Source organism: Argiope bruennichi, chromosome X2 (assembly GCF_947563725.1).
Source record: "Argiope bruennichi chromosome X2, qqArgBrue1.1, whole genome shotgun sequence".
Taxonomy (NCBI): domain Eukaryota; kingdom Metazoa; phylum Arthropoda; class Arachnida; order Araneae; family Araneidae; genus Argiope; species Argiope bruennichi.
The window spans coordinates 88,641,263-88,655,979 of NC_079163.1; the positions used below are offsets into that span (position 1 = coordinate 88,641,263).

Sequence of the window (14,717 nt, forward strand, 5' to 3'; positions counted from 1 at the left end):
TATTTTTCAGAAATGCATTTTATTCCGCACTTTTAGCATATGTACTAGAAATTTCTTCAGCACTCAAATGGTTAAGCACTTGCTCAACCCGGTGATTGTAAAGAGATATTCAAAGTTCTTTCAGAAACAGAGTTAGCAGTTCCGAAAGAAAACTCGATAATTTTGTCCGCCATTTCCATCAGTTTGCTAAGTCCTTTCTTGCTAGCAGCTTGCGCATTATATGGAAATCATTTCATTCAATATTATTTAACCCTTTCGTAGGCCATTTATTTTTCTTTTGAATTCTTCAAAGTTATTTTTTTCTTGTGTGTCTGTGAGCTTAATTATCAATTAAACAATATCATTTAAGAAAATATATTTTATTTTGACGAATTTTATATTTACTTTTACTTCCTTCCCTCGGCACCATTTACGACCATAAAGAAAATTCAATATAATGGCGATTATTTGCCATTTGAAGATGAGAAGCATGTTGCTATTCACAAGGGTACCTTACATTCTGCACACATGTTGAGGTTCCTCTTTTATGGGGCATTTGTGCTGCATTTTCTACATCGTCTATAGTTGGAAACCAACTTTAGTGTATGGTTCCCCTAACTGGTTAAGCACACATCATTCGGAACTGCATACTTTGGCGAGAATCTAGCAGGATGGCCTTTCCTTTCTCTTGAAGAATATTTGTCTATTAGCTGACGAGCTAATGCTATATGGAATATTAGCTGATCTAAACTTTTGTTTCTTTTATTCATTTGCTACAATATTAAATTATTTGCGATGCAAAGGTTGTTACAGATTTATTTTCCTTCAAATGGCGTTATTCAGTTTCGGCTTATGTTTGATGTATTTCTTGCTTCACTTGTGTGATAATCAACGGAATGTATATATAGAAGGCACCATGTAGTTTAATAATGTACTCCCAAAGCAAATTTATTGTACGTAGTAGTGTATATGTTACAGTGAAAACCCGAAATCAGTCAAAACGCGAATTAACTTGGGAAAACGCGTTCTAACTGACATCGCCAGGGAGAACCCGAATTCACTAGGGAAAACGCGTTCTAACTGACAACGCCAGGGAAAACCCGAATTAACAAGGAAAGATGCTTTCTTAATAACAGCGCTAAGGATAACCGTTTTATTCGTGTTTTAATTGATTTGTTAGACAAAATTATTTGCATCTCTCCAAAATTATTATATTAAATTATACTTAGTAAAACAGTATTTGGGGAAAAATCCTATCATTGAAAAAAAAACTTTCTTTGGATATTGTTTAAAGCAATATTGTTATTACAGATTATTTATTTCGACAAGGAAAACTACTGTGACGCTTAAAATTGCAAAGAGCATCATTTTTCATGCATAAACATCTCTTTGAAGAACAGTGTTTTTTACAAGAACAGTATAGAACCCTTGCCCAATTCCTATAGCTCTTTTTCTTGCTGCTGTTCTCAGACATATTTCCTGATTCGGTATTTGTTCTTTAGTCAAGAACATTTGCTGCGATACATCGAATTCAGATCTAAAAATAGGGAATATGTTAAATTTTTATATCAAACTTGCACCCTGAATAGATAAAATCTACTACTATAGATACTTATAAAATAATTTAAAGTTAATATAAATTGAATAAATTATATTTATTGAATAAATACTAAACTACCTAAATACCATTTCTTACCTCGAATACAGTTTGTTCAGAACTCCATCTTTTGAACCAATTTTGTACAGACCATTTTTATTTTTTTCAAGCACTATACCGATGAGTTATACCGACCACTATACCGAGTAAATCAGCTTTTGCTCTATCAACATCTGGAATTGGAACAACATTACCTCCAATATTAACCTCAGGATGTGTTGTATCGGAAATCTTTTTCATTCATTTGGCTTGCTTTATTAAATTTTCTTTGGCTTCCTCTTTAATTAGAAAGATGGTCGACTTATTAGCTAGCATATGCACCCCTGATTGTGCTTGTTCAGTTTCTTGTTCTTCTGCATTCATATCCTTGAAAATTTTCTGAAGTTCATCCTCGTCTTCGATAGTTTTTATAATATCTGATGGTAAAGTTGAGGTTGTCATTCCAACTATTGGTTCAATCCCAAACATATTTTTGTTTGGCGATCGTTTAATTACTGAATGTAGAGCTCTGTTTTTCATGAACTGGATAAAATGAAGCCCATTGGCCACTTTTAGTTCGATTATCCTTCATCCATGAATCCAAAATATTTTCTACAACTTTGTTGGCGACTGGCTGTGACAAGGTTTCCCATTAACAATCTTCAATTCTGGACATATGTACCTAACTGCTTCTATAACTGAATTTACAAACTGTCTTCCATTATCAGATTGCAGTACGCAAGGAGCCGCAAATATTAAAAAGATATCAAGTACTTCAACGCAACCTCTTTCGCTCTGAAGCGGTATTAGTAATGCAAATTTTATTAAATGGTCCTGGTAAACCGTAATAAACTTGAATTCATTATCTGTCTGAAGTTGCATGTCAATCAAATCCACTTGGCAGCGACTATTCATTTCTGAGGGAATGATAGGTTTAGAAACCAAATCTTTCCTTTTCATATTTTTTTTTTTTTTTTCTGTTTACATGTTTCACATATCGATATTAAAATTTGTAGAATCTCAGTAGTTATGTTAGCATATTTTCTTGAAGTTTCAATTTTGAATTTGTCTCTACCACCATGTCCTATGGCCAGATGTGCACTTTCGATGATATCATAAATTTCATCAACTGGTAAATAATATTTGATGGGCTCATTTGAATAAATCAACTTTTTTTCAATCAACTTTCAAGACCGTCAGACCTTTTTAATCTGCAGTACTGTACAGAAGTCTTGCTAACGGTAGATTTTGCTTCCACCTCAGTTAAAAGAATGTTGTATTCATCACGTGTAATCACATTCAAATTATTCTGTTTTTTCTGCAACAATTGTAAATGTTCAAGAAATCTATTTTTCCACTTTTTAACGCAAAAAGCTTTAACAATTTCTTCACTCTCCTTAAATAAATCAACCAGCACAAACACGCTCCAACAAGAATAAAATTGGACAACTTCACTTTGTTTTGAAAATTTCACGAACAAGAAAACTAGATTCGTACGGTTTTAACTCGACAAAACCGTAAATAACTAGATAAAATACGTTCTCCTTAGCGCTGTAATTCGGGTTTTCCCTGGCGCTGCCAGTTAGAACGCGTTTTCCCTAGTGAATTCGTGTTCTCCCTAGCGCTGTCAGTTAAAACGCGTTTTCTCTAGTTAATTCGCGTTTTGACTGATTTCGGGTTTTCACTGTTACATATATATTTTCAAGTAACTTTCAAGAATAAATAATTGAAAAGGCAATTTGAAATTCATGAGTTATTGGACCACGTTTGGGGCATCGGCCGCAAAGGCTCGAGATTTGATTAATTTATTTGCAAGGCAAGGTCCTTTTGACATTTTTTTTAAATAATGGAAAAGCTATCGAAGATTATTGAATATAGAAGCAGTACTCGAAGAAGTGTCACGAAGTTAGCAAAATTCAAACTGTAGATGAAACAACTGAAGATTTCAGCTCTGAGTTGCTTCAACTCATCGAAACAAAAGAATAAATTTTGAAAAAATATTATTTTGGGGCCGAAAATCTTATAACTGATACAAATAAATTTAAAAGTGAATTAATGAGTCAGAAGAATGCGATGATAAAATTTTAACAGTTAAAATAAACCTAAGCAATTTACAGAAATAAATATTCAAGGATATTATTTCAGTCTTAACAAATCTAATGTATCTGGTAATTCTATTTCGGCTTTAAAATTCCCAAAATTAGAAATCCTGTCTTTTTCTGGTGATTCCAATTTCAGGGAACTCCTTATTGTTTTGATAGTGCAATAGGGTCAAACAATTCTCTTTCTAAAATAGAAAAATTTCAATACTGAATATCACTGCTTTCTTCCCCCCCCCTCCCCGCGCGTGTAATATTGTTGTTGGGTTTGACTTAAATGAGAAAAAGTACGAATCTTGTTTTGAACTTTTAAAACAGCGTTACGGGCAAACGGATTTTATTGTAAATTCTTGCCTGTCTAAATTGAACCTGTAAGAAATTCACTTAATGTTAGAGGTTTGCGAAGATTATATTATGAGATTGTAGTAAACATAAGTAATTTAAAATATTTCATTGTTACTGAGGAATCAAATGACATTTATTGAACCCTTTATTATTGAAAACCTTTATTCTCTGAAAACGAAATAAGGATGCAAATTGTGAAGTTTCGGATATAATGTCCTTTTTGAAGAATGAAGTTAAATAGAGGGAAATTTGCGAATCTGTTGTGAGTAATCCCAAAGTTTTTGATTCTAATCGCGCCTTTTCTCAAAATTATCAAAGCAGTTAAAAATATCAAAGAAATTATTCAAAGCCTAAATTGTACCAACTACTGCGGCATTACATACGCAGGTAAAGGGGTATTGTATATTCTGCGATTCCATAAATATTTACAATTCTGTTAATTTTAACGTTTTGGATATTGAACAGAAAAAGGGAGATGCTGGAATTGTTTTAAGAAAAATCACTTGAGCAAATTTTGTCAATCAGGTACTGTTTGTAGATGATGGTCTTCCCAATTTTACCATGAGTCAGTCTGTAGAACAAATAATAAATCCATAAATGCTTCTGACAAAGGAACTGAAAGCGGAAGTAATACGAATATCCCCCTTAGTAAAACAGTCCCTCTGTAGAACAAATAATAAATCCATAAATGCTTCTGACATAGGAACTGAAAGCGGAAGTAATAAGAATATCCCCCTTAGTATCAAATAAAAATATTGAGTATATTTCAATACGGAATAATAATATTAATGCGAATAAAGCAGCCTTTTTACAAACTTGTTCTGTTTGTGCATGTTCAGATTTTTTTTTTTTTTTTTTTCGTCTGCTTCGACAAATGCCATTTTGGATAATGCTTCTCATAGAAATTTTGTCTCAACCGAGTTAGCTAAAATATTAAATCTCAAAGCAGTAAGAATCGAAGAAATTGCAATAATACTCCTGTTGATATACTGTTGGGAAGTGATTCATTTTGAAACATGGCATATGAAGGAAAAATAAAAATAAGTGAAAATATCTGACTAATTAATTCTTGTTTTGTGTGATTATTAGATGAAGTTGGAAAGGGGGATTGTTCAGACGAAAGTTGTCAGAATGTATGTTTAATACTATATTCGTCTTCTGCTTTATTTTTATTTGAGTAAGTTTTTTGGAAACAGAAGAATTTCCCAAGAAATACAAGGACTTTCTGATTCAAGGGATTCGGGACTTTGAAAATAAGTTAGAATATAACTGAAAACGATATGTTTGTAAATTTATGTGGAAGGAAAGCATGGAAATTATGTGGAAGGAAAACACCTCTATTTAAACTGGATTCTAATATGAGGTCACGAAAAGGCGTTTTAACTCATAAAACAATAAAAAAATAAAATTCCCGAAATTTCTGACCAACATAAACAAATCGTAGCGAATCAATTAGAATGTAATATTGTGGGGATAAACTATCGATGAGATACAAATTCGGGATACTGCACTGAAGACCTAAAATAGTATGACCATCCCCACATTTTCAATGAACTCATCTAGATAACATTGAAGGGCTCTTGAGTAAGCGGGAATGGTATTTGACTGCTGCTGGAGAAGGTAAGGAATCATTCTTGCACTTATTTCAGCGAATGATAGTCTAAGGGTAGCCCCACTACTACTTCCTGACAGAATTCAAGAACATTTTTCTTTTGATGTGTCCAGTGTGGATTTTGCTGGACCTTTTTCTGTGAGGATTTTAATACTACATGTTATTTAATAATATTTACTTATGCTATCCCTGGGGCAATTCATTTCGAATTAGTTCTTAATGTGAATACTGATTCATTTTTATTAGATTTTAGAATATTTATTTTTCGTAGAGGTTTATGTTCTATATTTTATTCTGATATTGCAAAAACTTTTTAAAAGGCAAATAGTGAATTAAGAAAATGGTAGAATTGTGTCAATCCTGAAGTTAAAAATATGTTTGCTTCCAAACACATTGTTTAGAAATTTATTGTTGAAAAGAACTCTTGGTGGGGATATTTCTGGAGAGACAGATACATACGATTAAAAAGTGTTTTTAAAAAAATTTATTGGTAAATCCTTTCTTTCTCTTAAGGAATTGGAAATTGTATTTTTAGACAGTCCCTATAGAAAGTAGACCACTTCCAAAAAGACTTTTTGCACTCCTAAAAGATGGGAAATAGTGGTCATGGTCTATACGGTAATCTGTGTATTTCACAGTAATTACTGTTTCTCCTAAATTCATTTTTTTAGTTGGCAGTACAAAACTGATGTGGGATATACTGTTCCCAAAAATACAATATCGAAGCAAACATATTATAGTGGGGTTTGGATTTTCCGCAGGTGTATTTCATAAGTTCATGTAGGTGGGAGATAATCTTCCCAAGGCCCTCTAAAGAGTTAAGAAAACTTCGTCCATATGATGTTTACATAATTAGCACATTTTTCTGAGCGCCACTTACGAGATCTATCACTTAATTCTAAATCTCCAATCATAGTTTTAACTTTTTTATTCTGAGACACTTCAAATTGATTAACAGACAACTTTTAATTTCTGTACAAGATTCGAGGATGATTCACATTCTATATCCGTGGCATGCGAAAGAATTCCTTGATCCAAGCCGTATTTAAACAGGATAAACTGTAATACTTAAAATATATCTGTAATAAGTTTCTACACAAAGTAAAGAGCAGTAACGTTTATATTATTTGATATTTCTGGGTTTTTATTATCTTATTATAGTTTCAAAGACTGTCAAAAATTCAATTTCATTATATGATCAGTATCTCTCAGCGAAATAAAATTATTTGGATTGTAATTGAAGGTTTTTTGCATGTCTTTCTTTTGTTGTGCATTTACATAAGAAAAAAATGTGTTTATTGGTCTTTTTATTCACTATGACATAAAATTTATAAAGTGATTTTTTTTCACTTTTTTATTGTTACGATTTAACTCTTATTATTAATTATGAATAATAAACATTCTAAACCTTTGCATAACTAATTGCGAGTTTACTTTTTATTTCCAGGCAATTCTTTTGGCAGATATATTGCCGTCCTTGTTCATAAAACTTGTAGCTCCGTTTATATTTCTCAGAACACAGTAAGAATAGAATGATTTTTTACTTTTTTCTAATGAATTTACTTTTTTTCCTTTGTAATTACTAAGAAAAAGTTGCAAATATTCAGCTGACAAAGTATTTTGTAATTTGAAGAAAAAAAAATCTCTAAATTTTAAAAACATCAATTTTAAATTATAAGAATGCATTATTTATTGCGAACTTTTATGTAATCACTTTTTGCTTCCTTCTGTAAAATATTAAAATAAATAGATTTTTTTTTTAGTTAGAATTTTTGTTGGGTTGATATAGTAATTTTACATCAGATTCCAAATTTAATTTAATAAATTCATTAATTTAAAGCTGCATATTAGAAATTTTATTTCTATTGTATTCAGTTTTATATGATAAATGATGAAACCGCAGGTAATATGTATCTGTATCGTCATTAGTAGTTAAAGAAAATATTTTAAAATAACGTCATTGTTTCTGCTAGCAGTGAATAAGTAAGCAATGAAATTTATTCAAAAATGTATTCATTGAATTAAGGAAGGGAACTGAAATTCCACTTATTCTGTGTGGTTACATTTGATTACATTTTTTATGTGTTTGTTTTTATTTTGCTGTTTTAATAATTTGTGGTGAATAGCATATAAGCCAGTAACAGTGCTTCTACCCGAACAGCTGTTTTGGTAAAATCGGATCGTTACTGGACTGCTAACCAAAAGGTCCCAGGTTCTATCCTAACGCGTCCCTCACCTCTTCAAATTGTTCGTCATTAGTATATCTCATAATAATATAAAGAATTAATTTACTGTTTTTATTAAAATAAATAATTATGCTCTATGTTTTATTTTTATTTAGATATAATTAAAAGCTTGTATATTATAGTCTGTGTATTTTCTGTAGGCGGTTCAAGATCACATTTTCTACCTCGTTATTGTTTGTCTGGTACCAGTAACGCGGTAGCAAATGTGACCTTGAACCGCTTGTAGAAAATACGTAGACTACAAGTTATTGTACGATTTCGATTGATATTATATTTCCTATAGATTTCGGGTTATGATCGCAGTTGTGCTTTGTGCTGCATCATTTATTATTACGTCCTTATCAACTAGTCATTGGGTGACATTTTTAGGTAAGCTAGGCTTAGTTAACTTATTCTAAACTTGTAATGTATACTACTCAGTACTTTTTAAATATTTAGTAGTATAAATAAAGTCGTAAAGTGACTTAAATTTCCCTAAAAACGTTTTGTTTTTATGTTATCCAAATCATTTATGTTGTGTTTTTTTATTGAGCGTTATTGTATTTTTAAACACTTTCAATTTTGAAATAACTAATATTGTTTAAATATTGTACATCTACACTCATGTCCAAAATAAGGTCACAAAAGTGTTTTTCAATGTCATTCTAAATGGCTACCAGTAAAATTTAAACAAATTATATTTTATATATTGTGAAGGACCGGTAACACGATATTAACCTTTTTTGTGGGAAAAAATGTTGTTTAGCATTAGTTTTTGAGGAACTACTGAAATTTGACTGTTTAGGCATCTAGGAGTTTTGCCTGCAGTTTTGTGACTATTGCATTAAATAAAAAAACTTAACCTGTTTCCAGTGAGAATGAGTTCTCATAATCGTTTAGACTATTCCTCGAGATGGAGAACCGTTGGCAGGCTTGAAGCTGGGCAGTCTCAAGCGGAGGTGGCTCGATGATTACAAGTGGCATCGAAAGTGGTATCTAGGTTGTGGAATCAATTCCAAACAAGTTGTACTGTAACCAGGAAGGCCGGCCAAGGCCTTCACAGAGCAACGACGCCTGCACAGGATCGCAATTTGGCATTAAGCGCACGACGGCATAGGCTGACAATGGCTCCTCAATTTGCTCGTGACCTTGCTGCTGCGTCTGGAATAAGAATTTTCAGGCAAACAGTATATAGACGTCTAGCAGAAAGAGCCCTTTATGCCCTGCGACCAGTTGAGCGCGTTCGTTTGACTGCATCCAACAGAAAAGCCCGGTTGTTGTGGTTGGTGCCGAATACATCAGTCTTGGGCACAGCAAGAATGGAAGCGTGTTCTTTTCAGTGATGAGTCGAGATTTACCACACAGAGTGACACTCGTCGAATCTTCATCTGGAGAGTGCAAGGAGCTCGCTATTATCCCTCCTACGTAAAAGAAATCGACAGATTTGGTGACAGAGGAATGCTTGTCTGGGGTGGCATAATGTTGGGCAGTCGTACACCACTGCACGTCTTCGATGCGGGTGCTGTCAATGCATATCGCTATAGGGATGAGATCCTTGAAGCCTATGTGAGGTTGTTCGGGTGTGCTTTTGGCCCAGACTTGATGTTTATGGACGTCCACACAGAGCCCAGATCGTTGATGATTTTCTTGAGGATGAGGATATTCGACGTATGAACTGGCCCTCGAGGACTCCGGATCCCAATCCTATTGAACATGTCTGGGATGGTCTCGGAAGAGCCATTGCACAGCGTAACCCCCCTCCTAATACCCACCAAGAGATAAAAGCCGCGCTTTTGGAAGAATGGGCTTTGTTGTCGCAAGCATTTATTGATACCCTCATAAACAGTATGAAAGCTCGTTATGAAACCTGTATACCAGTGCACGGTGGTCACATTCCATAATAGACAAGTTTTTCCCGAGATAAATGCTTTATCTCTGATTCATAATGTAACACTTTTTGATATACCCTGTTTCTTAATTCCTAATTAAAATCATTTCCATGTTGTTATGTGTCTGTGTTCAATCTTCCATTGTAGTGTACCTTTGTGCCAAATTTAATGGCAACACAGTGAATACCTTTTCATTTTTTGCAGATTTTATGTTTGTGACCTTAATTTTGGACATGAGTGTATATTTAGGCACAAAATTACACATATTAGAAGAAAGTGTGATTTAAAATGCACAATTTAAGAATATTAACTAAACTGAATTATTATGTTCTGCTTTGTTTTTCCCTCACCTATTTATCATAATTCAACCAAAAATTTGATTTTCAATAATTCACTGTGAATTGCATGCTTTAGGTAAGTTAATTAGCTTTGAATCTTTTAATTTCTACTACATAAAAGTGTCGTGACGGTTAGATTTTGTTTTTCTTGGTGATTAATAAAACAATTAATGATATATAATAATTTTCTCTCTCTCCTGTTTATAATATTAAATGCATGTATTATAAAATTTGCTGAATGAATCTCAATTCATTAATAGGTGTGATATGTGCTGCTTTATCTAGTGGACTAGGAGAAGTTACATATTTATCATATTCTTCATTCTTTGATAAGTGAGTAAAATCTTCATAAAAAAATCAGCTACAGTAGTATTTAATATCTCATGAAATGTTAATAATGTCTTGTATTTTCCCCTTCTTAGAGATGTAGTGTCTACTTGGTCATCTGGAACGGGTGAGTAAATAATATTTTGTAAAAGGTTATCTTTTGGTTATTTCATTAAAAAACTTTTAGGTAAAAAAAAGGTTAAAGGTTTAGGTTATTAAAAGTTGCCTCTGCATAATTGAAGATCTTTACACACACAAACAAAAAATTTCTTTGGAATAAGAAAGGAATGATCAAAGTGATAAAATTATTAAATTCATGCCTTTCATGTCATGTTCTTCAATTACTTTGTGCTATGTGATTTTGTCAGATCATTTGAACTAATACATGCATTTAAAAATGACATGAGCATTTGATTATTTATTGTAATTAGGAATTTATTGAAATTCTTAAGATACGTTATTAAATTTAGATTTATGTTTTATAATATATAGATCATCAGATTCCCATTGAAATTTTATATCGTCATCGTTGTGAAGGTGGGATTTTTTTCCCTTTTTCTTAATGCTATTTTAAGTGCTTTTAATTCTGAATAAAGAATAAAAGGGATGGAATAAACCTGACCTTCTAGTAGCCAGACGAAATAAAACACAACATTAAAATACTGTGATCGAACCGATTGTTTATTTAAGAATATATTAATAAACGTATCAGTTACTATAATATTATAATTGTATGAAGTTCACAAAGCGAGGCAAAATTTCCTTTACAGCATCAAATCATGTGTACACTATTCAAATTCTAAACTTGAATAAAATTATAGAAACCCCTTTTCCACACGTGTGGGAAGAGTGGCTGGTATATCCCAGTTTTTGACATTTTTACCTAAACTTAACTGAATTAGCGGATAAACTTACAAGGATTTGGATCAAGAAGGTTATTGAAATTTACGAAAGATCAGTTTAGATTTCGATAAAATTCGTTAATTAAATAAAACTCAACACACTGAATTAAACTCAAGCGAAGGTATTCTTCAAGGAACTCTCCAACTGTTAGCTTTTGCTGATGATATCGATATTATTGGTCAAGTTGTTGTCATGGCTTTTGTCTCGCTTAAGAATATAGCAGGAGAAATGGATTTAGTATTAGCAATGATAAAACTAAATCTATGATAGCAGCAAGTCAAACTAAGGATATATTTCCTCTGATGATCAATAATTGTACTTTCGAGACTGTAAAACTACTTATCTGGACACAATGATTTCAAGTTGTAATGGCATAATCACAATCACAAATGACTTCTCCGACCTGCCGGGAGACACATGGAAAAATGTAATGACATAAAAATTAGAATAAAAAATAGGTTCTCCATAATAAGATGGAAAAATAGGTTGAATGTAAGTAACTATTGTCTTAGAAACCAACTTAAAATAATCAACATAAAAACAAAATATAAGTCTATGCAAAGACTTTGATGAGATCTGTTGCCTTCTACCAGAATGAACACTGGGTATTTAACAAAGAAAGAAAGAACATGTTCTTGTTTGTTTTTTAAAGTCTTTAGGAAGATCTTTTGTCTAATAAAACAAAATAATGAATCTAATAAAAAATGAAGAGAAAAAAAAAAGGCGCAAAGCTGGTTCCCTCAACTCAAAGAAAATTCCAGTAAGGGGTGTATGATTGTCTTAGGGTTCTTCTACAATGGAGAATTAAAAATAAGAAGAATGGGGGGAAAATATTAAAATCAACTCAATATACTATCAAGAGAAAGCTTTACATCCGATATTTAAAGAAAAAAAAATCTATTTTCTTATTCCAATGACTTTCATAAAGTGAAACTTCATCAATACAAAACTACAAACAATATTTCGAAAAGTACGGATGCTTTCCTTGAGAAAATAAACACTTAAGCAGCTATTGCATATATACATTTCAAAATATTCTTGAAAAGTTCTATGACGTTTCTCCTCTGGAATATTGTGCTTTAGGTATGTTAAAAGAGCTCTTTCTAAGCACAAGCTCACCGACGATTGATGAACTCTTGAAAATAGTAGAAGAAGAATGAAAATCAATATGCCTGGAAATTTTACGAACAGCCGTACTATCAAAGAAATCATTATGTACATTTAGAATTTAAGAAAAAGACATTTAGATCAAATAACATTTATTAAACAACCCAGAAATCCTTCCAAAAATGTATAAACTTCTTCTGTATATATTTTCTTTTTCATAATTTTTTTTTTAATCTTCCAAATTATTTTCCCATTGTTTTTCTGGGTAAGGCGAGCTTCTTATTTTTAACTGTTTTCATATCTCTCTTACTTTTCTGCAGAAGAATTTAGAGGGGGAAACTTTAGTTGTCAGTCCACCCTTTTTCTTCCCCTGTTTGGGAGTGTCATAAAATCTTTTTTTCTGAATCAGAAATGTTTACCTTTAATAACAGAATAATATATACATGAGTAAATATAATATGGATGAATCATTGCTAAAAACTTCAGAGATGACTTGAATTTGGAATTCTTGGAAGTTGAGGCTAAATTCTTTGATTCCAGTTTAACAAAATCTATTTATAGCTTCTACAAAGCATTGAGATTTCGCAAGCAAAACAGTTCTTTGATTTACTAACTTCTCTGTTTATATTTGTCGATTTTAACCTTTTTTGGGGAGGATCTTGCTCATCAGCTATAAATAATGATTTTAAGTTAAGTAATAAATCAAGTTAAGAATTTCGCATTGTATAATTCCTTATACAATTATTCTTACACTCAGCTCCTTAAAGGCTCAATCACTTTCATATTCAACTCTTCGATCTGTTGATATTAATCAAACCACTTGTTATATAGTAAATTCAACTTTGAAAGTGATTACTGGCGTATTGTTGTTTACTGAGCAATATTAAAGGGCGTCAGTCGTAACATAAAAATTTACTGGTTGCGAATCACACAACAAAGCAAGCACATTAAACTTTTAACGCTGCCAACCAAACTTCTATAGAAGAAATAACAGGTAATGATACCAAGGTTATAACTCAAAATACCTCATTTAAACTCTTTCCAAATAAAATTTAACCTGCGCTATCAAATAAAGAAAAAATGAGAAGAAAGACCGAGCGGGAATCTGGCAATTTGAAAAGAAAAGCTGATCGTGTGAAGCTACTAAACTGGAGGCAAAATATGGAAAATTGATTCAATATGTAGATATTAGAGATATAAGCAAAGAAGATGTTTACTGAGCAATATTAAAGGGCGTCAGTCGTAACATAAAAATTTACTGGTTGCGAATCACACAACAAAGCAAGCACATTAAACTTTTAACGCTGCCAACCAAACTTCTATAGAAGAAATAACAGGTAATGATACCAAGGTTATAACTCAAAATACCTCATTGAAACTCTTTCCAAATAAAATTTAACCTGCGCTATCAAATAAAGAAAAAATGAGAAGAAAGACCGAGCGGGAATCTGGCAATTTGAAAAGAAAAGCTGATCGTGTGAAGCTACTAAACTGGAGGCAAAATAAGGAAAATTGATTCAATATGTAGATATTAGAGATATAAGCAAAGAAGATTCTGATTGTGGGGCTTTGAGTTTTGCATCGGAAATAGACCGATCGGAAAATGTATGTTCTCATCCTAGAAAAACTAAGATTCCAGCATTGGACAAATGGCCAGTGGAGTTTAAAGACATTGCATACAATATCGAACAACATCGGGGTTGGCATACAAAAGAGAGCAGGGGACGAAGCTCTTTAGTGCATGCATATATTTTTTCTTTTTCTTTTATGAGATAAATGGAATGTATTTTTTTTTTCAACTTTTGGGCATAAACAACTGTTTGAATTTCATATTTCAGCTCGTTTTTAACTAGTTAAAGCTACAATATATAAATTTTAATCTGAAACTTAATCAAAATTTTATTAAAAATCTTCGTAACGATTTTACAAGTTTTTTAAAACAATTTTTGAAAGGGATCTTATGATGTTAATGAAAATGCTTTTATATATAATGGTAACTTTTAAACTTAAACTTATATTTATATCATTGGAAATAAAAGAAAAACATCTCTAAATTTTATAAGCTTAGAATTTTTTTACAATTAAGTTTAGTTTATTAGTTATTTCAGTCTTGTCTCTTTTTGACTAATATTCTTTTTAAATTGTGGATCGTATTTATAAAAATTATATTTTTTAAAATGCAAAACTGTGCCCCCCCCCTCCGCCTCCCTACCAGGCATAGCTTTGGTATTTGTCCTGAGTGCCATTACCCTGCTGT

The 14,717-nt window shown here is 32.0% G+C and overlaps 1 protein-coding gene across 2 annotated transcripts in view; it reads left to right on the plus strand.

The window, feature by feature from the left end:
* Positions 1-14,717, plus strand: part of LOC129960365 (battenin-like) — a 55,980-nt gene that overhangs the window by 20,135 nt on the left and 21,128 nt on the right. For both annotated transcript variants that reach the window (XM_056073770.1, XM_056073772.1), the window contains exons 5-8: positions 7,119-7,192; positions 8,201-8,286; positions 10,384-10,456; positions 10,546-10,577. In XM_056073770.1, the coding sequence (XP_055929745.1) occupies positions 7,119-7,192; positions 8,201-8,286; positions 10,384-10,456; positions 10,546-10,577 (265 nt within the window). The remainder of the gene's footprint in view (positions 1-7,118; positions 7,193-8,200; positions 8,287-10,383; positions 10,457-10,545; positions 10,578-14,717) is intronic.